Here is a 24,085-nt window from a genome sequence, read left to right as displayed (position 1 = left end):
CAAAACTTGTGCCAAGTGTCCTCAGTTAATTTGCCCACACCACACATTTGTGGGTCCAAATGTCATTTTATGTGACTCATATGGATTTTCTATAATACTTTTTAGCCTCAGTTCCTCCTCAGTGAAAGATTCTTTTTTTCCGTTGTATCTATACAGACCTGTCAAATGTAAATCCGAAGCTGATGATTTGTAAATGTCAAATTTAGATAAGATATGTCTTTTTCTTCATTTTGATTTGTTTCTTTTTTTATTTATATTCTCAATGAGAGGTCTCACAGTTATTTCTAGGAACATTATTTCTTTGCTTTGTGTAACACATCTGAATGTATCACTACTAAAAGTAGTGACTTGCAAAGCAGGTAACAAAGCACAGCCCTGTGTTTTCTTCCTATTTTGTCTGAATTGGGTCCAAGTACAGATAAGTAACAAAACCAAAATAACAATATCCCTGGTTTTTCTTGTCTTTTAGGCTGTGTCCAAGCTGGGGCACCTTGGAGCACTTCCAGTCTCCTTGGGCTATAATATGAGCTCCAGAAATTTGGATTTGGGCAAAGGGCAGGCACACACAGCAGCTCCTTCACCCTGACATCCCCTGTTTTCCCTGGAGTGAAAGCCAGAATACACGAGTCAGATCTATCCGTGACCTGAACCTTCAGGGTACTGTGACTGCAGGGGTGCTGCTGTACCACATGCACAGCATTAGAAAAATAGACAAAATTATTGAACCATATGAGATATTCCCCCTTGTCCTATCACTACGTGCTCTTGTAAAAAGTTTCTCTCCATCTTGCTTGTAGGCTCTCTTCAGGTACTAGAAGGCCATAATTAGTTCACCCTGAAGCCTTCTCTTCTTGAAGCTGAACAATCCCAATTCTCTCAGCCTTTCCTCCTAGGAGACATGCTCCATCCCTCTAATCATCTTGGTGGCCTCCTCTGGAATTGCTCCAACAAGTCCTGTGCTGGGGACCCCCAAGCTGGACACAGTATTCAAGGTGGCATATCGCCAGAGCAGAGCAGAGGAGCAGAATCACGTCCCTCAACCTGCTGCCCACACCTCTACTGATGCAGCTCAGGACACATTTGGCTTTCTGGGCTGCAAGCGTATCCCTTCCCATGTCAGGGGGGTTGTAACTAAGTGATCTTTCAGGTCCCTTACAACTCAAACCATTCTATGATTCTATAATTCTATGGATTAAGTCTTGTACCACAGAAGGAGAAGGAGGGAATGTAGCAGGTTTTTGGATCCATCCTGCCATCAAGAACGGGAATTCTTGGATCAGTCTTGAAGAGGGTGAAGAGAAAGAAACAAAAGTCTGTACTGATCTGTACATTGATATGTAGAAATAAGATTAACTGCAGCTACCACTTGATCTATTGATTAGATGCCACCAGATGATGAACTGCAAGCTAATGGCAAGCTATTACCCAATTCAGTCTAGGAGCAGTGGAGTAAATCAATACATAGCAGATATCAGACTTTTTTGCTGGTTTGGGGGGAGGAAAACCTGCAAGCTGCTACATTCTTTAAGGTATGTACAATACAGATTTGCACCTTAGGAACTACATTTGGCTCCTAGATTTCATGGGACAATTAAATGCGTTTTCTCTGCTGACTTCAGTGGACTGACTGTACCATCATTACTGCAGCCTTCATCCAGAAATATCAGCAGTTCATTGTCTAAGCTACACAGTGGATTTCTGCCTGCAAAGTAAAAAGAGGAAAGTCTGTACGGGAGATGTAGCTAATACCTGGAACTTTTCCATTGTTGGAACCACCAGCTTAAGTCAACTGTGGAATTCTCATCAAAATTCTGGAGCACGTGGCTTTCATCCTCTCCCTTATGCAGAGATTAGACATTCCCGCCCTTTAAACTTAATGAATTTTGACAATGTTTATGATATTATTTCTAAAGGTGGAAGAAGAATATTTTTCCAATGTCACTTTGAATATTTGGAGAGTTATAGCACTCTCAAGTTGAAAACCCAAATTGCAGAATATCAGTGATCAGATGTCATATACTTCAGTGTTGGGGATGAGTAGGATATTATTGTCTCTCCAGATTTAAAAACTTTTTGAGTTTTATAAAAAGACATAAAAAGGAAAACACCAGTTCAAAATACTACCACTTCAAATTAACACGTTTCTTTAAAATAAACAATGGAAAAATATGGACATATTGCAGCAAGACCAATGAAGGGCCATCGATATGGTTGGGAGCTGGATCACAAGACATATAAGGAGTGGATGAGAAACCTGGATTTGTTCTACCTGTAGAAAGAAGGCTCAGTGGAGCATCTTACTGCTATGTTCAGTTACCTCACAGAAAAGTACTGAGAATATGGAGTCACCTTCTTCTCAGAGGTGAATGGGGATGAAATCAGAGGCAACAGACACAAGCTGAAACATGAAAAATTTCCATTAAAGATTAGAAAAACCTCTTCCAATGCAAAGGTAGTCAAACACTGGACCAGGTAACCCTGAGAAGTTATGGATCCTCTGTATCTGGAGTTGTTAAAAATTTGACTCTCTATGGCTCTGAGTAATTTTATCTATTTGGACCTGATGTCCACAAACTTAGCTAATCTATTTTGAACCTACTGATAGTCTGTACACAGACTACTGCAGTAAGTACAGCAATTCCCTGTCTTTGAAGTAAAAAAAAGTACTGTTTCATCTGTTTTAAACCAGACTCCCACTGGTTTCACCGAGCTCCCTATATTTCTGATACCAAGGAATTTGTTAAAAAGCTGTTCTGCATTCAGCTTATCCAATATCTTCACAGTTTCTGAAAGCTTAACCATGTACCCCACCCCAGCTTTTTTGTCTCCTGTTTGAAGAGTTTCAGCTTTTATAGTTTCTTCTCATAAAGCAACTACTACATCCCCTTAATCATCTCAGCTGTTTTCCTTCTCCACACTGTCCTTGATATGTAGAGACCAGAATGGCATTCAGGACCCAAGATGTGAATGCTAGAAGCTATTATATGGTGGTGAAACAATATCCCGTGTCTTATTCTGAATATCTTTTCTGATGATTTCCAGCATTCTGTCAGCTATTTTTGCTGCCAAATATCAATAAAAAAATATTTGGTTTAGTAATGAAATTAAAAAATTAGTAATCCCATCATGCTATGTATTAGTCTTTCTGAGCTATACTGAGAGCTTATTTATTTACCTCAGCCTCAGTCATAAAAACATAGAATGGTTTGGGTTGGAAGGGATCTTAAAGATCATCTGGTTCCAGCCCCTGTCATGGGCAGGAACACCTTCCACTAGACTAGGTTGCTCAAAGCTCCATCCAACCTGGTCTTGAACACTTCCAGGGATGGAGCATCCACAGCTTCTTTGGGCAACCTGTTCCAGTGCCTCATCACCCTCACAATAAAGAATTTCTCCCTAATATCTAATCTAAGACTACCCTCTTTCAGTTTTGGTACCATCAAATAATGTCATGTTTTGAATAAGTTTACAAGTTTCTCATGGGAATAAGCATGTCTTCTCTTTTATTGTGAGATGCCCACGATAATATAAGCATCCTTCAGGCCTGATAAGGAGGAATGAGAATAGCAGGTATAATGTTAAATGTGAACTACTGCCCTTTGGGGCTCATAATAAGAATTCTTGTTACCAGTTGGTTTACTAATACCAGAAGGAGACAAAGGTTAACTGCTTATATGGTTGACCCTAATCAAAGGTGTCAACACTGGAGATGATTTCATTATGACAAATCATGCAATTTAGGATTAATTGCATAATGCAAAAATAGGGTAGGCATTACTGTCACTGGTACTGATGTCAATGGTAAATTCTAATTTGGAATGTTATACATTAGCTTGATACTCATTTTCACAAAAAAGTTGGGGAAAATGCTGGGATGGTCTAAAAGAACAATTGGGAAAAAAAAAAAAAACTCAAAGAGCTCAGGTTATTAACCCAGCAAAACAAAATCTTAGATAAGATATGATTCCTCTCTAGGAATATAAAAAGGGCAACATCAGAGCTTGAAAGAGCTATATAAATTGAAGCAAAAAACAACACAAATGGCCATGAATATATTTACATCAGAAATTAAAGACCTAGACCAGTAGAAGGGGGGTAGTGGATTGCTACAGGAGAATTTAATGTGCAGCCAGTTATTAAAAAATGTCCTCTCTCTCCCAGATTGCGCAGATTTATTTGAATGGTTCCTGAGAGCAAACACCTTTCCCAGGTGGGGACAGCCTAGCTCCTTGACCCTTTACTCTGTCTTAACAAGTTTAACAACCAAACAGAAATTTCTGCTGGGATACTGGTCTCATAAAGAGGCCTCAGCAAATAATGAACCTCTAAAATTCCAGAAACTAGATAGTGAGGAAAAAAATCCTCCCATGAAAGATTGCATGAAGGTGCAAAAGAGCAAAAGATTCAAAACAAGATGGATACTTTTTTTTTTTTTAGTCTGCCAGGTTGCTGTTGTCTCTATCTGCCCTGAACTAGCTTCTTTCTTTTTCTCTCTAAAAGCAATGTTGTGGTAGAGGAATTCTGTTCAGCAACAGACCTGCCTGGTCTCAGCTGGAGAACTTTGTTTAACTGCTTTTTAATAGCTGTTGAGAGAGTTCAGAGAGAAGGCCGGTGCACAGACATGCAGAAAAACAGTCTTGGAAAGTATCCTCTTGTGAAAGGACAGGAGCAGTAACCCTGCCCACTCTGGGGAGAGCATCTGACATCTGTTCACACATACTGACAACCAGGATGTCATGAAGAGAGAGGCTTTCACACAGTGATAAGACTTAATTTCTTCCTTCCAATGAAATGAGATGGTGAACTGCAGAATGTGACATTGCACTATCCCTCTCCTCATGCCACAGCACCTACTCTGTAAATGGAGGAGGGCCTTCAAATGTAAATTTTGTTCCTGATGATGTTAGAAGAAGTAACATTCTGGAGTTTCTGGGAGAAAACAGCAGGTTTTTTGATTCATTTTGCTCTCTCTTGTTAGTAATCAATGCAGCAAAATTGCTTCATAATTTTTTCAGCCCTCTGCCTGGGTTTTTACTAAGTACAGCAGTCCTAACCATAGAATCATAGAATCATAGAATCAGACAGGTTGGAAGGGACCTCTGAGATCATCAAGTCCAACCCTTGATCCACTACCCCCGTGGTTACTAGACCATGGCACTAAGTGCCACATCCAGTCTCATCTTAAAAACCTCCAGGGATGGAGAATCCACCACTTCCCTGGGCAGCCCATTGCAATGCCTGATTACCCTCTCTGGAAAGAATTTCTTCCTAATATCTAACCTAAACTTCCCCTGGCACAGCTTAAGACCATGCCCTCTTGTCTTACTGATAGCTGCCTGGGAGAAGAGACCAACCCCCACCTGGCTACAACCTCCTTTCAGGTAGTTGTAGAGAGTGATGAGGTCTCCCCTGAGCCTCCTCTTCTCCAGGCTGAACAACCCCAGCTCCCTCAGCCTCTCCTCATAGGACTTGTGCTCAAGTCTCTTCACCAGCCTCGTTGATTTTCTCTGGACCTGCTCCAGCACCTCAATATCCTTCCTGAACTGAGGGGCCCAGAACTGGACACAGTACTCCAGTTGTGGCCTCACCAGGACTGAGTAGAGGGGCAGAATCACTTCCCTGGACCTGTTGGCCACACTGTTCCTGATACAGGCCAGGATGCCATTGGCCTTCTTGGCCACCTGGGCACACTGCTGGCTCACGTTCAGCTTCTTGTCAATCCAAACTCCCAGGTCCCTTTCTGCCTGGCTGCTCTCCAGCCACTCTGTCCCCAGCCTGTAGAGCTGCAAGGGGTCGTTGTGACCAAAGTGCACGACCTGGCACTTGGCCTTATTGAACCTCATCCCCTTGGAATCAGCCCAACTCTCCAGTCAGTCCAGGTCCCTCTGCAGAGCCCTCTTGCCTTCCAGCTGATTGACACTCTCCCCCAACTTAGTGTCATCTGCAAATTTACTGATGGTGGACTCAATCCCTTCATCTAAATCATCAATAAAGATATTAAACAGAACTGGGCCCAACACTGATCCCTGGAGGACACCACCAGTGACCGGCCGCCAACTGGATGCAGCTCCGTTCACCACCACTCTCTGGGCCCGGCCCTCCAGCCAGTTCCTAACCCAGCACAGGGTGCCCCTGCCCAAGCCGTGGGCTGCCAGCTTTCCCAGGAGTATGCTGTGGGAGATGGTGTCAAAGGCTTTGCTGAAGTCCAGGTAGACTAGATCCACAGCCTTCCTCTCAACCACCAGGTGGGTCACCTGATCATAAAAGGAGATCAGGTTGGTCAGACAGGACCTGCCCTTCCTAAACCCATATTGGCTGGGTCTGATCTCTTGTCCATCCCGTAGGTGCTGTGTGATTGCACTTAGGATGAACTGCTCCATAACCTTCCCAGACACTGAGGTCAGTCTGACAGGGCTGTAGTTTCCCAGGTCCTCCTTCCAGCCCTTTTTGTGGATGGGCATGACATTCGCCAACTTCCAATCATTTGGGACCTCCCCAGTGAGCCAGGACTGTTGGTAGATGACAGAGAGCAGCTTGGCGAGTTCTTCTGCCAGCTCCCTCATCACCCTTGGGTGGATCCCATCTGTTCCCATAGACTTGTGGGGATCCAAGTGGCTCAGCAGATCGTTAAATGTTTCCTACTGGATTACAGGTAATGAATATTGTAAATATTGCCCTAGCATATCAGTTAAAGTCTATGAAGTGGGAACATAAATAGATGAATACAGTTTGGAAAGCCCTATCTTCAAATTTTTGTTTATTCAGTATTGCTCCATTTATCCACTTCAACAAAAGACTCCAGAAGGTATGACAAATCATGATTATACATCAGTTAAGTGCTTAAATTGCCTCTTTCCCCATGGTCTGAGCAGGAAATGATGATCACTTTACTGAGATTTCACAAAAATCTTTCTTATTGAGAAATAAAATGCATTTTTTGGAGAACATGCAGAGGTTCCCATGAATCAGATAATTCTGCCTCTTGGCAACAGCAACTTTCAAAAGTTAACAAATATCAGGTAGGAAGGCAAAGAGTTATGAACTGGATGAGGGCAAGCCCTCCCAGGGAAAGAAGAGAAAAGTTTGAAGACACACGTACATGCCCTACAGGGAAGCTTTCAGATCAAGATCCTTTCTGACTCATTTCTGGTGTCAGCTCAGTGTAAGCTAATGATCACTTTGATTTTTCAGAAGAAGACAAAATTTCTGCCAACTGATTAGTAAAGCTGCGCAGAGCATGTTAACCACATAGAGGCCTGATTCTGTCACTAGTAGCAACCAGCCTTGCTGCTCTACCTGCACCTCATTAAAGCCAGGGGGCTTCCTGCAAACTGAAAAATCTGCTACAGAGACTGCATCTCACAGGACCTGCATGCCTCCAGTAGGATGCCCAGTCTCTCAGGGAGCCAAGTTCGGGTCATACCTTCCTACTGCTGCAAAACTGTGACCAACACTAGTGGTCACTTCGTGCATCACAAAGTCAATGAAAAGCAAAATCTCAACTTTCAGTTTCAAAGTTATCCTTCACCTTCAAAAAGAATTCCCAGGAGAATTCTCTGACTGCTTTCAGCTGTAATTTCGACCATCAGCCTCCTTATGCTACCCAGCATGCCTGTCCTGTACTTCACTCAGCTGATGCAAAGCTTAGTGGCTGCTCATGAGGTCTTGCCTTCAATTTGTGCCAGCCCAGACAACTTATAACTAGTGAGGATAATATTGACACATATTCCTCTCCTCTGAAAAGAAATGCACGCACAAAGCCAATGCTCAGCAGGTATAACACCCTCAGGCCTAGACAGGGACCTTGAAGGAACCAAGAGGAGCCCCCACTGGAGACAGCTCTCCTGCTGCATTCCCTGGCCATCTGGGACTGCAGCCTTGTGCCTATCAGCCTAGAAAGGCAAAGCCCAAGGGATGCTTCCTAATGAACCTTCTCAGAAATGTGATGGTATGGATCAGAAGCAAAAAGGAGTATCGGGTGACTCCTTGGCAGAAAGGCAACTGGTGGGATCCCTTTAGAAGTTTACTAGCCTTGCACAGTACATGGCTTGCCAAGGAGCAAGCTGCCTCCTGGAGCTCTCCAATGCCTCAAGACCTCTACATGCAACCAAGATTTTTCAAACCTCTCTTCCCCATCAAAACTTCTTGCTCCTTAACAGCCAAGCTCACCAGTACTTCATTGCACCTTCTCATTGAAGTTGCCTTCCATCCACAAAGACAAACATTAGTAAGTGGTCATATAGCTGCAATTTAAAAATAAAATACACCGCCCCCAATAAACTAAGAGTGATGATGAAACAGGCATTTAGTTTAATTCAAAACCTGAGTTAACGTATCAAGCTCCCAATCAGAGAGCACAAGGTTGACTGAAGAGAAAATCCTGTTTAGTTCTCTCTCTGCATTTTCTCTAGCAGAAATTAGAACCAGTGAAACAAGTGTAATTTACTACAACTTAATTATTCAGGCAAGTGTCCTCTCTACTTTCACTTGGTGTTACTCCAATAAAAGTTATTGAATTTTTAAAAAAAAGAAAATCAAGAACTTGTGAACTGACATGGTAAAAAAAAAATACACCAGTATTTTAATAGACAAGGAAAAATTCTTTATTTTAACAAACATATTATAAAATTATGGTTATTTTTAGCCTATCATTCACCTTCCTTTTAAGAATGCATTTCTGGTATTATGAAATATAAGGTTACATTAACACAAATGGTGATTTATTATTTAAATTATACTTAACACTTGTGATATAGTTCACTCTCTTGGTTTTCTAATCAATTCTTAGAACTCCTTACATATACAACCAAAATTAATTTGATTGAAGCTCAGTTTAAGCATGAGTCTTTAGATTTCTGCAAACTGTCCAAGCATGTTTGCACTAGGAATGTATCCTCCTGCTGCCATACTAGAGATAAGAAGGGACTTTCTGACTCCCAAAAGAAGACCAAACATTCAACTGAATATCTCAGAACCCACTAGTTTTCCAACCATATATATATATGGTTATAATTTACTAAAATACCAGCATTTTTTTCACCATCATTTTCCATTTTTCTCCTGTTTTTCCATGAAGCGTGCTTTATGTATGAATGCCTATGGCCAAAAATTGTCACAAGCTTTTTGTGGTAATTCACTATTCAATTAACAAATTATGTCTTAAGCTTCAGCACACATAAAATCAAGCTATTTTAATTTTATAAGCGTATCTATAGAAATATTTTAGGACATTTTGAAATACATATAAGTAGTACACTGTCAAGGGAAATATCTCTGTGCTTTCCTTATTTTCATTTTCCTGGAAGAATATAAAATTGCAGTTGTGTAGTTCATACCTAACAGCAATTTATATGAGATAAAGAACAGTTTAAGTTCCTTTCAACTGCACAATATAGAATTAACCACCTTGTGGGGCCATGCTTCATTATTTTCTCATCTTCAAGGCTGACATTAAATCTCCCTTGTAATTTTTAAGCTCTTTGACAGATGCAGTGCAGGATACAAAACCTTAAATTACACAACCTTGAGAACAAATAATAATGTAGCTATTACATGTATTAGACTGTTAGTTCATGTATTATGTAGTACATGAAGTAAACAATTAGTTGAAAACAAATAACTTTTCAGTTTTCCATTAATTCGTATACACTTTACTTCAGCATTATCTGTTACAAATGATACACTATCATGATGATTTATTATCAAAGTTCAAAGCTGGAGTATATCTCTTAGATCTGGAGACAGTAGTAATGAGGTATTACTAATGTCTTGAAAATACACATTCATATGGTGGACGATTCTGCTTTAAACTGTGTAGCTAAAAGCAATTACAGAGAACGTTTTAATATTTCCATTATTGAGTCCAAAATAAAAAACGTGCACATTTCAAAAGTTTTCATTTTCTCAGTTGAAAAAAAGATCTGATATATTGTTAATCTATGGAGTATTTGCTGCACTGGGATCTATCCTTCTAGCAAAGAAAATCTTAGAAAACTACACTACTTTGTCATCATCATCACACAAGCTTTGTAGGTGACTATATAAGTACTATCATGCATTTTTTGTTCACTCTTAAGCATTTTCATTTTTATTGCCCTTAAGAAAAAGTTCAGTGTGTTCTATTTGAAGTCATGTTCAAACTTTTAAGACCTGCTTTTTGCCTTGTATCTGGCAACCCACTATGATTAACTGCGAAATTTCTGCATAAGCTACAGCAAAGCTGAAGTGACACGTTCCTTCACTGTCTTCACTGAACCAAGCAGCTCATTTCTCCTTTCCACCTAGACAGCATTAAGGGCTGAGTATTCTGCACCACAAAGAGAAGGTGAGGTACACCTGACATGTCCAGGTGTTCCCTAGTTGGCAGCTGTGCAGCCAGAATGACAAAGAATGACAAACCCTATGGGAAGAGCATGACCTTGAGATGGCCAGGCCCAGCCAAAACAACCTTTGGCACTACATTTCCAAGCCTTGTGGCAAGCACTGGCTGAACCTCTGCAGTGAATGTCTCTACTCACAAAGCCATTAGTATACCTTTCTAGAGGTATTTTTCTTGAGTGACAGCATCCAGTCAAAGTTTAAAAAAGCAGAGAGAACAGGGTTAATTAAATCTTTTAAAAGGCAAAACTGAACAACCATTTATCTTCTTTTGTGTGGACTTTATTGCAACCTTAGCTAGAGACACAAGGAGAACCTTTTATAAAATTATTTTTAGGGTATGACATTTTCCTCTTAGCTTTGAGTTTAGTTTTTATCAAAAGATTTAGTTTCTTTGGGCTGCCTTGATCACTGAAAACAAGGTTTAAGCAACAGTTCCACTAAGCACACCTTAGTGCTGCTTTTCAAAGTTTGTTTGGCTGACTCAGCTTTTACCTTACTCACATAACAAATCAGAGACTGTTAGAGTGAGGAAGCTGTAGAAAAAGACAGTGTAGCATGAATTCTTCATCCAATATCCTTGTCTCTAGGAGAATTTGAAATGAAAACTTGCAGACTATTTTTTAAAAAAATAGTTATTTGCAATGTAATTAAGAAAAAAATCTCTATTTTTAATTAGTTTCTGCTCGAGTTGGAAGGTGGGGTTTTTTTATACATATACGTGTGTGTGTGAATGAAACTCCACCATGTACACATGAATAGGTTATACATTATAAACTGGGATGGGGTTATCTCAGTGCGTGTTACAGTACAGCAAGACTGCCTCCACATGTGCTCTGAGTGAGATATTGGATGGATTTTTTAGGAAATTCAAAGCATCAACAAAGGCTAATTTCACTTACTTCACTCCCGTCAATCTCAGGCGGTTCTGGTTTTTTTACTGGCTTGTAAAGATGGCCAGTTTTATTAAAGTAGGACTGACTTCCTGCTTGTTTTCAATTTTGTGCAATAAACTAGGAACAGATCATAACCATTTCTCTGTAGGAAACTGAAGCTATCTCCTGTCCAAAGAAAGGAGCCTGTTGCAGAGACCTCCAGGTGAGCTGCCCTGTGCACTGCTGTGCAGAGACACCACCTCACATCCATCAGCCACCGCAGCCAGCACAGAGTTCGCTTGGATGGCTCTCAGAGCCAGCACTGTCCTCTGCAGCCTTGCTGCTCCTCCAGCTCCAAAGGCATCACACAGCACAGCTGTCTCTTGTGCCCACAGAATACTTATGCCCCGATACAAGGTAAGCTATATACTAGGAAAGTATTGACAGCTCTAAATTAAGTCTCAAACTTTCCTTGGTTATTCCCAATTGCTTTGTGTTTGAGCTTGTGCCTGTCAAGCTGGCTTACTTGTCTTTTTCTGTATCAAAATGAAAGCATGGCTAGTTTAAAAGGGCTGACAATAAAATCCTGTAAACTAAATGAAAGAAAGCAAAACAAAAACCCTACCTCAGCATAATCGTCTCTCTACAGCACGAGAAAGAAAAAAGTGACAGCAATGCCCAGATTTTTAAATTATCTTTATTGATTCATTCTGATGTCATTGCTGAAACGTGAATAAAAGACTGAGTTGTTTACCGAGATCTAGTCAAAACTTTACTGATAGCTTAACCAATAATAACTGTATTAAAAATTCAGCTGGGTGGAGGCAGATATCCTAAAAGGTATCTTTTCAAAAAGGGAAGAGTTTGCAGAGCTGCCACAAGGCAGTATATTCACCCTTGAATACACCATATGTATTTCTGCATGGAGGTTGAAGAGTCCAGCACGGGCACTGACTCTGCTGGTTCTGCTCTGCTGAAGAAAAGGCAGATAGAAAAATTTATTGTTGTTACTAGTCAGTTATGATTTGACTAGCACAAGGAACTTATTTTTTGAATTATCTTAAAATCATCACATTTCAAAGTAGAACCACACTTTAAATATAGGAAATGCTATTTGCTATGTATGTATTATGTTATTAAGCATAATTAAAGTTGAAAGCCACAGAACCACATTCAAAGCTACTGCAAGACTATAGAACATTTCTGTGGCCAACACAATAAAGTACCATATGCTGGAGAAGTCTGCAGCCAAGAAGTAATACACTCAGTAGCCTAAACTACACCATGCTGTGGGACAGTATCTGTGCTAATCTCTCAGAAAAAAATGAGTAATGAAGAATTAGTCCAAGAAACAACTATGTCACTGCAAACATCATAATTTCTAGACTGCTAAAAACTGAATCTAAACCTTGGAGAACAAACCTTCTCTTTTTATGGGTGCAAAATTCTACAGTGTCTTGTTTGAGGCATCTCAAAGATATCATATCTAGCTAAAGTATTTCACCTCTTGACTTTTCTAGAAGCCTTGCTGTGATTTTTTCAGGCACTAAGTCACACAGAATATTCTATGTTTCCTTTGTACTCCTCAGAAGTAGACAACAAAAGGTTTTTTTCCCTTTACATTATGTTTTATTCATAACTGTTGAAAAGAAAAATTGAAACTCTGGTGTGAGTCACTCTTTAGACTTTTCTATTAAAAAAATGAATCAGAACTGTAAATGGTTTCAGAAACAGATACCCAGCACCAGCACTGAAAACAGAGCGAAAACTAATGTCAACCTGGAAAAGGCAGTTCCAGTACAATTTTTTAAAATGCAACTGAAATGACATCTGATTTGCCACTAGAATTGTTCACTGGTGAAAGAAGTAAGGGCTCCCTGAGACAAAGAAAATAGTTGCAGACTTCATCAGACTCCAGAAGAGACGTGGTTCACAGCATCCTCCTCCCAGCAATTCTGGACTCTGAGCACCTTCAAAGGAACAAACTCCCCCAGGAGAGGTCACCACTGGCAAGGGTGCTGCAAACATGATCCACAGTGGCTTTCCCTCAACCAGAGGCATCCTATCTGTCCCACAGCCCAGAGGCTCTGGGATGTTTCTCATCTAAAGGAGAGGTTTTCAGTCTGTATTGGAACAATCCCATTTCTTGACCTGCACAGCATTAAAATTATGACAACAGGAGCTTGCCTCTGTTACACTGCTATTTCTGATACCATGATACTTGGTAAAAATGCCCTCTAGGCCAGAGGATATATGTACTGAATGTACAGAATGTACTGAACTGTGGCTGTTTTCATTCTACATTCATAGGTAATCATGAGGAATAAATCATACCTTTGAGAAGCTCTATAATTTCATCAGCTTGTATCTGCAGCCAGATTGTTCTCTAGATATGTGGAACACAAAACTTAAGCTCTTCCAAAGCAAAGGGCCAAAGAGTCAAAACACACTCTCTGAAGAAGTTGCTATCTGAGCAGTTCCCTTTCCTCTAGCTCTGCACAAATGAACTAATAAAATTTTGAAAATAGATGTGTATTTTTTTCTGGAAAAAAAAAAAAGGAAGAGGAAGGGATCATAGAGGCTACAAAGTTAGAACAGCTTCTATAGAGATAGATCACCGACCAAGAAAAATAGAACAGTAATGAGATGTTCGGGCAATTTATCATCATTTAGATTACACTACTGGTATAAGCTTACATGTGAATATACCAGGGCTATGATAAAGACAATAGAAAAACCCACATGTAAATAAAAGTTAATTACATTTAAAATAAAAATTACTTACAGTCTTTCTTTCTTTAGGTTGCACCTGTGAATTTGTCACTAGGGGTTATTTCCAAAAGAAGAGGCACCCCCCACTATTCTCTACGAAGTGTGGACAGAGAAAAAGAAACATCCACATTCCTTTAAACACCACAAAACAAAACAGATAAGAAACCCCAATAAGCTCATATTTAGATAAATAATATTACATTTATGTCATGTACATTTTATATCCACTGAATTTTAGCCTTAGAATGTTAATAAAAACCATCCATAGTTCACCCTGCTTTAAAAAGTGACAACTGATAACAGGAGTATAGTGCATTTTATGCACACTATTTATCCACTTAAAAAGTGGAGGAGGGAAGAAAGTAAGGAAAGCAATAGGGGCCTGATCCTGTTCCCATGAAACAAAATGGGAAGCTTGCCATTAACTACAAGATGCTGGATTGTGCCTTTGGTTTGCTGGCAGAACTGTATAGTAATTTTGTCGTTTCTCTTGTGATGAAAACACAGTCATTTGCTGCCCTCTAGAAGCAGACTAATGCATATACTTTACAGAATCACAGAATCACAAAGAATTACAGAATATGCCGAGTTGGAAGAGACTCACAAGGATCATCGAGTCCAACCCCATAACTGACCACCCCCAAGAGTCACACCATGTGCCTGGGAGTATTGTCCAAAAGCTTCTTGTACTCTGTCAGCCTTGGTGCTGTGACCACTTCCCTAAGGAGCCTGTTCCAGCCCCCAAACACCCTCTAGGTGAAGAACCTTTAATATCCAATCTAAACCTCCCCTGACACAACTTCAGGCCATTCCCGTGGGTCCTGTCACTGGTCACCACAGAGAAGAGATCAGTGCCTGCTCCTCCTCTTTCCCTCAAAAGGAAGTTGTAACTGCAGTGAGGTGTCCCCTCAGTCTCCTCTTCTCCAGGCTGAACAGACCAAGTGACTTCAGTCACTCCTCATACGGCTTCCCCTCAAGGCCCTTCACCACCTTCGTTGCCCTCCTTTGGAGGTTCTCTAATAGCTTAATATCTTTCTTATATTGTAGTGTCCAAAGCCACACACAGTATCCAAGGTTAGGCCACCCCAGTGCAGAGCACAGTGGGACAATCCCCTCCCTTGACCGGCTGGTGATGCTTTGCCTGATGCCTCCCAGGACACAGCTGGCCCTCCTGGCTGCCAGGGCACTGCTGACTCATATTCAGTTTTCTTCAGTACAGGCCTTTTTGCTGTAATTTTAAATACGTACATAACAAAAATGCCTAGCAATGTTGAAGAGATGTGAAGAACTATGATGTACTGAGAATTCTGAAGTGTTCCCCAATTTCACAGTCATTTGCTAACATGGTTGTTCTGTTTGAAACATGGAATAGTGTTATTTATTTCTCTTGGGATTATCAAACAGTTAGCTTTCAAGAAGAAATTAACTCCGATTATTGCTTTATCCTGCTTAATAAAACTGAAAATTAGCAGAATAGAATCATGCTTTTTTTTAAAGCCCATCTCTCACCACACTGATGGAGGCCACGGAGAGGAATGGGAGATTCACCAGGTCAAAATAAGTCGTCGAGTTTCAATTATGTGTAATGTTTGGATAGTTAATCTTTTCTTGCCTCCAAAACTAGTAGCAATCTCATTCATTAATAATGATTATTTGCTTGTCAAGTGTTCAGAAATTTTTGTTCCATTTTATTTTGATTTTACTAGTAGGAAAAAAAAGTCTCAAAAGTGCTGGGAAGTATCTGGTTTCCACGAACTCTCCAATGACCTAGGAGTGATATTTATTTTAAATTTAAGTAAAAAATAAATAAGACAACCCACAAACCTTCTAACCTCTACTCCAAAAAGTTAAAGAATCTAACAAAGCAAAGAATAACACTCAAATGTCAGCTACTATTCAATCATCATTGTATAATGCAATTAGATTACAAGTATACAGTGTTTGTAAGAGGTTTTTTTTTATTTCATTACCATCACAAGTGGATTTTATGGGTCAAATATTCAAAAGTAGAAATATTGTTCTAGTACCAGTCCACAAACAGCCAAGTGCCACTTATTTAGATTTCATCCATACTTATGTCATGCTCATTGCTATATTATGTCCCCTGAAGTGACGAAGGACTTGTAGATCAAGTCTTAAAGAGCTAAAAAGTTCTTGGTTTTCCTTACATCAGATTAATTCTATCAAAAAAATGCCCACTATCCTATATATGCATTAAGCTGATGTATTCATATTTACCAGCCATTTTAAAAATTTTGTCTTAGAATCATAGAATTGTTTAGTTTGGAAAAGATCATTGAGCACAGCCATTAATTGACAACCATTGAGCACAACACTTGCTTCTTTTCTCAGTACTTTGATAATAAATACAAGAAGACAGGTTTACAGCTTTAAATCTGAAGTTAGATACTCATAAGAATCAAACTGAATTGTGCTAGATATCACTTCAGAGACAGATAGAAACCTCCAAATTAAGAATTTGATTGGTGAAATATATTTCTGACATCTCATTTAAATGTCAAAAGTTAGGTAAAGTAAATCTGTAGCTGTTTCCACCTCCTAATAAACCTTAGTAATGCCAATGTTTCACACTTTCCAGAATGAGTCTTTGAAAAGTGCAAATCAAAGATTCAAGAACTCCTTTCAAATACATTCTCCCCCAACCAGATCTGTGCTATTTTTATTTCTAATTGACTTACCTAAAATCAAACCTTGTTTTAAACTCAGGTAAGTGGCAAGGTCAAGACCAAGGATCTAAGAGCTTAAACAGATTTTCTGTGAATAAAAATTAGTTGAACAGTCTTCCAAAGAAAGCAGTAAGACAGAGTTTAATCACTTTACTTTGATTAGTTGAGCCAACTGCAAGGCCAGTAAATATATATACTCCTACACTAAACTACAAGCATAAGGTGAGTCATGCATATGTTGAGCACTTTGCACACCAATCCAAATTAACTATTTTAAATACCCTTAAAGAATGAATGTCAAGACAGATACTCCCAAAGTTTTCCCAGCTTGCTGGCTATGGTGTTTTCAGCTAAATAAAGCATGGCATGGATGCCACCAAGTGGTAGCTATTATCACATACCAGTATCTTCAGCATGACCTCACTCCAGGCTGCCACTTCAGCTGCAGAAAATAATCCTGGTACAGCCATTTGTTGGGAATGGAATATTACTACTCTAAAAAGAAGAAAATTCACTAAGGATAAAATTTGATTCCTACTGCTAATGACAGAAATTGTCACAGACTTCAATGAAACCAATATCAACTTCCTTTCAAAGCCTCATAAAACACTACTAATCTTCTGAGAGCAAATCTGAGGTTGCTCAACAGACCAGATCTGCATTTCAGGTTTATAGCAAACCTGCAAGAGAGCTCCCAGGTGCACGTGGAAGAGACCCTCTGGGTATACCTGCTTCTTTGGGTATATCTACACTGCTAAATGTTATAGGGCCAAGAGACAAACCCAAGTATTGCTTAATTCGTTTATCACTACCCTACCATTGCCAGTTCCAAATTGGTCTCTCTCAGACAAAGTACAGCCACAGTGCTGGGAACACTTTACTCCAGGGAATGATCACAAAAGTCGGTTGGCTACAACTGCACCAGGTTTGCTGTGCCCATTCACGCTGCGATTGACTCCCTGCATTCACTACCATCCTTCAACATTATTGCAGCAAGTTTTGCCTCTCAAATATCTCATAAACCATATCCCAGGATATATATAGCCTCAGTTCCATGCTATAAGAGCACTCATGAGAGGGCTATTTCATGGCTTTGCATTATTTCAGTCACAGTGGCACCTCAAGAGACCCACAGGAGACATCCAGGCACACAGTACAGAGGCAGGCAGCCTGGTCTACTACCAATACTGAGGTAGCAATTACAGTAAGGGCATAAAACAACTCCTGCCACTTGTTGTTGGGATCTCTGGGAAGCACTTGTTTATGTGAGAAGCAATTTAGGAACACACCCTGTGTACAATCTCATTCTTAGAGAGCAGTATAGACATCTTTCAGGAATTCTGCCATGACTACCAGTATAAATCTGGCATAGAAGACATGAAGAAACTTCCATCAAAGGTATTGCACCTGGTACGTGTTGCAGATACCTGCAGATACATGAGCTCCATCCATCTTATCAGTCTTTCAGCCCAACCCACTTCAGCTGTGAAGGATCTAGGAGAAACTCCCTACCTGCTGAATGGGGTAAACAAAGAACTCTATACTCTCTGCTCTACTTCTCAGGCAGCAAAGTGACTTGCCACCAGTTTTGTATTTTAACACATATGAAATTGAAAAATAGTAATTCTGACCTGCTAATTCTTATTGACTCACACTTGTTTCAATAATAAAGTATGTCTGGAAAGTAACTATTAACTAATTAAAATTATGTACTATGTTAATAATACAAGTGTCTATTTAATTAATGTGTTTATTATCACAGTTATCTGAAAACAAAAGGCAGATTAGATTGCTTCTGGCACTAGCCTGAGGGGAATGGCAAAACAGCCTGGCTCCACTGCCTACCTTCATCAATCAGAGCCCTGGAAAGCTGAGCAGGCTGTGACAGTGCTGTCACTGAAGGAACAAGGGACAATGCTGCAGAAAGAGCAGCAGACCTGTTCTCCAAAACTGATTTTCCTCACCATCTATACATTTAGTTCAAACAAATCCTTTGTTTTTTACAGGAGATTTCCATGGAGACATGTAGTAATAGTCTCCTTCCAAGAGTCCCCTTGCCCTGTCTTTCCAGCAGCACAAGTAGATTGGCACAGGCCAATTTGTCTTCAGCAATGTTCACAATGTGCCTACACGGCTCAGGAACCTTGAGCAGGCTTCAGTAAAGCACTCTGACAGCCTAATCTAGGATTTCTACGTTGCTACCAACAAAAACTGGAGCACCATTTGTTGTCACTAATGAATCAGAACATTCAGAATCATCTAGACTGCAGATCCAAGAAACAGATGTTTTCCAACACCTTCCCTGGCATATGAATCAGTACTCACTACACGTGACCGAGATCACGGTCTGCATCACAACAAATATGAATACCTTAAATAGAGTCTCAGGCATTATAAAACAGTGTCAACACAGAACATCTTCATCTGTCCATATTCAAGCAGTAAATCTCAATGATAAACTGGATACAATGCAGATTAGTAAGGCTGGGGAAACAAGACAAGAATACAGGGCTCTTCTACATAAGTGAGAATCTGAGAGGAACAAGTCAAAGTTTACATGGTAGAAAAAAGTGAGAGTAAGATTGAACTTGTATAGCAGCATATTCCAGACATATTTTGCATTTTCCCTTTAAACTCAGCTTGCATAAAGAGAAGTACAGGAGCAGAAATACTTACACAGAGGTAAGCAAGGAACCAAACAAAAGAACTTCTCGTAGTTTATAAAAAATATAACACCATAAAAGCATGAGTGCATGTACTGAACAAGATCAAAGACCCTGCTAGCCCAGCATCCTGCCTCTGACAGAGGCTAAAGCTCTTTTACAGAACTAAGAACACAACAGGCAAATGCATAAATCATTGAGAGGTTTCTATGCTCTCACCAATACTGACAAAATGGATGACAGAAGGTTACACCAGCCCGTGGGTATTAGCCTGAGGAAACAGTGTTTTACGGTTTTTCTAATTATGTTGTCTTTTTCTCCTCTAACAAACTAACTGATTTTTAATTAAGATATCTGAAACTTGTTGAAGACTTGTGCATCAGGGAAGGATGGCTCCCATAAGCTGCCTCTTGTTCTTGAGAAAACACAAAGCTAGGAATAAGAGGTGGTCTAGTTCCTGCATTAAGGGAACTGCAGACGTAAAGTGAAATAGCAGGAAGAGGGAAACTGTTATAGAAGGAGAAAATGCTTGAAATTATTAAATCTCAAAGAACAATCCCTTGTATGCTAAAATTAATGGGGTTTGACATTCAAAGTCTACAGTGATTGCCTTTTGATACATACAATAAGATTTGATAGTGTAGGTGGACACGAAAATGGAAAGTTATAAAAAAGTTTAAAGATTGCAAAAAATATTCTAAAGTCACAAAACACACTATGAGAAGAGAAGTAGTCACATGAATATATAGGCAGCTCATCAACTACATACAGAGACTTAATCTTAATCACGTAAACTGCAGTGCACAGATGAATCTCTGGACCTGTATGGATCATTTTGTAACTACTATACCATATAAATTAACATCAGTTAACTTAAATAAAGTTGACTGAATATTCTGTTGATATTTTACATATATCTAGGACACTCTCATTGATGAAATGTGAAATTCCAACCCAGAAAAATGGCTTTACCTTACCAATGGCTAAAGCATTCCCTAAATATTACAGAAGAAATTCTATTCCAACTAGTGTTCTTGAAGTTTCCACAGACTCATGCATACTGTGTTTTTTCTATTTAGCATTGACAGGCAATTCTTCAACACTGTTGAAAACTGCTGGAGTTACATACTGTTGTTCAATATACCAGTACAGAGAATTTCCATGTGTTCATTTAAATCAGCAGGACTCTGTTGCTTATCCTCTGGATGAATATTGGAAAACACTGTCAATTGGATATTTCAGAGCTTTCTTATTTTCAGAATTTGTTATAAGATGTCATCATCTTTAGTATGTTATTCTGGAAACTTACTTAGAGGTAATGAGCAGGAAATTTGGCATTACTTTCAACAAAATTCTCCATAATTATTTCTAAACCACAGTACAAAAATATTTTTCCACTCCATGATTTATGCAGCTTGTGCTCTTGTACACTTTCTGATGACTCAATATTTCAACAGGCCCTCATGACATTATTTTCAACTTTCTATGTGCAGCTGGAGCTGGTGGGCCACATATTCCAGGACTATCTATAGAATCATATGAATAATTATTAAGTCAAATCATGTGTGATATCAGCATATACAAAATAAGATTTTTAATGTCTATGCCAGGTACTATACTTCAGGACTGAAGCAGATTTAGTTTTCAGCAACTGAATATGAGCTGTGATTCCTCTTTTGTGTCTTGTACCAATAACAACTAGTTATTTGATTTTAATCACAAGTAACTTTTCCTTATTTTCAGTCTTTCAGCTTCTCATTAAGTGTCAGTCTGTTTCTCATTGGTCCATAATTTGAAGCCAATAACCCTGTGCTTCTTACAAGTTTGTATAGCACCTCATACAACACCATTCTACTGTTTATTAAGAATTTCTAGCTATTCTGGAACTTGCTTTGCTGGGTGACCAAGTCTAAACATGCTCTAAGTAGCAGAATAGATATTTTCAATTTTCAGAGCTCTTAAAACTTGTGAGTGAGAGGTCCTGCTGGAGTACAGGTCCCTGTGAAGAGACAAGACCACCTCAGGAGACCAAGAGATTGTCCAAAGAACATGTCAAGGGCAATGATTTGTAATTAAACACTTAAGAGCAGGATGCTGTGTGAGTACAAAAACAGTGGGGGAAAAAAAACAACAACTATATTTAACAGGATAAGCCTTGCTCTGGTATGTCAACTGTTTGTATATAGGATAAAGTGCTTAGACTTAATTGGAACAAAGTAAAGAAAAGACTAAAATTGAATAGCATGTCTCAGAAAGTGTGAAGGGTAAACAATGTGCAGACAGTAGGAACTACATAACTGAAGGGGAATTTGGGAGATATTTCTGAAGTGAAAAAAATCTCACCTAAAAAAAGTATCCAGACACATATTGTACTGCACCCTGATAACAAGCAATGAGATGTGGTAGAGAGATGAGTGATAGAGTTGTAATTCAGTGGTAGTTGTGTGTAATGAGTAAGACCTAAGAGTAATAAACTCAGATCTTGCTACAGTGTGGGGAATTACAGGATTGCACATTAATAATAGTGACATCATTATTTCCTATGTCATTTAACAGATTTATTAAATTATTAAAAAATGGTTAACAATAAACATTGTAGCCTCTCATTTCAAGCCTGCAATTGAGAGAAATTAAGACCTTCAGTTAGTTTGATGTCTCACCCTTGCATTCTCTGTAAGACATTTTGGAGTTAGATGTATTAGTTTGCCAAGTCCATAAGGGCTGCATACCTTTGGGTGAGTTTTACCATTGATTTCACAAACTTGTCTAAGGCAAAATGGCAACATTTTGTTTTAGCTTAAGTTGGTGCAAACCATTAAATAGGTCATTATTATTTGAAGAGTATTTTGCTTTATGTGAGTTAAAGCTTTGGTTTAAGTGATCTAAATAATCTACTTTCAGTAGAAAAATATGATAAAAAGTTTAAAACCAAATCTTAACTGAATCAGCTTCTATTCATATGCTCAGGCAAGCCTATCAGATTTTCTCATACATGTGTGGTAGTAGCACCCACCTTCCCCCCCAGGTGACACGTGGAGATGACCAACCTTTTGTGCCCTCATTTTCACAGACTCCTCCACGGTGGGAATGAGAACAGAATGTCTTGGTCAACAGGGTCCTCAGTCACTGGGGGCCTTGGCCCAGAAATATTCCTGGCCCATGACCAGGTATGACCAGGGGCCCTGACCTGACCAGGTTATCCGTGGGGGCCCTGCCGGACACTACCTGGGTGTGATTTTCCTTGGAACAGTGGGTCTGTGAGGAGAAGCCCTCCTCTAAGGGGTGGGAAGCCAGCCCAAAAAGACTTAAAAGGGCTGACTGCCTTACCTCTCCTGGGTGAGTAATTATTTTCCCACTAGATATACCTGAGTGATCCTTCAATCCTTTTGGGTACCGTTTGAGTGAGAAGCTTCATGTGCATTGTGTGTGTGTGTGTGTGTGCACTCTTTGTGTAGTAAAATAATCCTGACAGGTACACCAAACCTGTAACCTGACAGATGCCATTGGAGCACCACCATTACCCACCTTGTTCACTAGTTTTGGCCATTGTACTTAGTTGCGAATTAAAGTTTGACTTTGTTACCTGAGTGAAGTTGTTGTCTTGTACCTCCGTGACAGCATGCTAACAGTTGTCCAAGTCCTTAGCTCTTGTGGACTGCTGTAATTTCGGGTGGGTTTGTGTTGAACACAGCACAATTCCCTCCTTCCCCCTTTAAAAGCCTTTTCTACGTTAGTCTCACACAGCACCTGCAGGGACTCTGACACAGGCTCATGCCCACACAGTCACAAAGTCACATTCCCAATACATTACCTCTACAGAGAGGGGGGTTGGGGGTTTTTTTTTAAGGTTTTGAATTTTGTTTTTTCTTTTCTTTTTTTTTTTAAAGACCTTTCCCACGGCTGCCCAACCTCAGTGGCTCTTCCTCAGGTGGAAGACCTGTAGGCCACATCCCCTGGTACTGCTTGTCACTTGCCAAGGCTAGACTTCTTTTTTTTTTTTTTTTTTTTTTTTTGTGAGACAGGCTTGAGCCTTCTGGCTTTCTGCTCCTGCACCAGTCCAGGCCTTGGTACTGCACTTGTCCTGGCACAGACTCAGTCCCTGCCCTTGGGCCAGGCTCAGGTGTGGGGCTCTGCACACCCTGAGGGTCACCTGGAGCACCTGGACAACTCCGGTCACTAGTTGTTTCCCCCAGGGATCACAGAATCACAGAACATCCTCAGTTGGGACCCACATGGATTATCGAGTCCAAACCTTAGCTCTGCACAGGATCATTCCCAAGAGTCACACCATGTGCCTGAGAGTATCATCCAAAAGCTTCTTGGACTCAGTCAGCCTTGGTGTTCTGTACAGTTACCTGAAGGGAGGGTGTAGCGGGGTGGAGGTCGGTCTCTTCTCCCAGGCAACGAGTGACAGAACGAGAGGAAACGATCTTAAGCTATGCCAGGGGATGTTTAGGTTGGACATTAGGACGAACTTCTTACAGAAAAGGTGATTAGGCATTGGAATGGGCTGCCCAGGGAAGTGGTGGAGTCGCCGTCTCTGGGGGTGTTTAAGGAAAGACTGGACGTGGCACTTAGGGTCATGGTCTAGCTGACATCGTAGCGTTCGGCCACAGGTAGGACTCCACGATCTCAGACGACTTTCCCAACCTAACGGATTCTCTGATCCCGTGACTTCCCTCACGGCACCTCCCGGGGGCGGAGCTGCCGC

General features: G+C 40.1%; 1 protein-coding gene across 6 annotated transcripts in view; it reads right to left on the bottom strand.

Annotated features, from left to right (window-relative positions):
• LOC135411421 (uncharacterized) overlaps positions 1–24,083 on the bottom strand; it is a 106,507-nt gene extending 82,424 nt beyond the window's left edge. For 2 of the 6 annotated variants that reach the window (XM_064648948.1, XM_064648931.1), the window contains exons 1-2: positions 23,730–23,984; positions 17,113–17,204 (exon numbers count right to left, since the gene is read on the bottom strand). In XM_064648948.1, the coding sequence (XP_064505018.1) occupies positions 17,113–17,181 (69 nt within the window). In that variant the 5' untranslated portion in view covers positions 17,182–17,204; positions 23,730–23,984. The other 4 variants (XR_010429153.1, XR_010429160.1, XR_010429147.1 and 1 more) reach the window with 4 other exon arrangements.
• Between the last annotated feature and the right edge of the window lie 2 nt (positions 24,084–24,085).

This window comes from Pseudopipra pipra, chromosome 1 (assembly GCF_036250125.1).
Source record: "Pseudopipra pipra isolate bDixPip1 chromosome 1, bDixPip1.hap1, whole genome shotgun sequence".
Taxonomy (NCBI): domain Eukaryota; kingdom Metazoa; phylum Chordata; class Aves; order Passeriformes; family Pipridae; genus Pseudopipra; species Pseudopipra pipra.
This window is presented reverse-complemented; position numbering and strand designations above follow the sequence as displayed.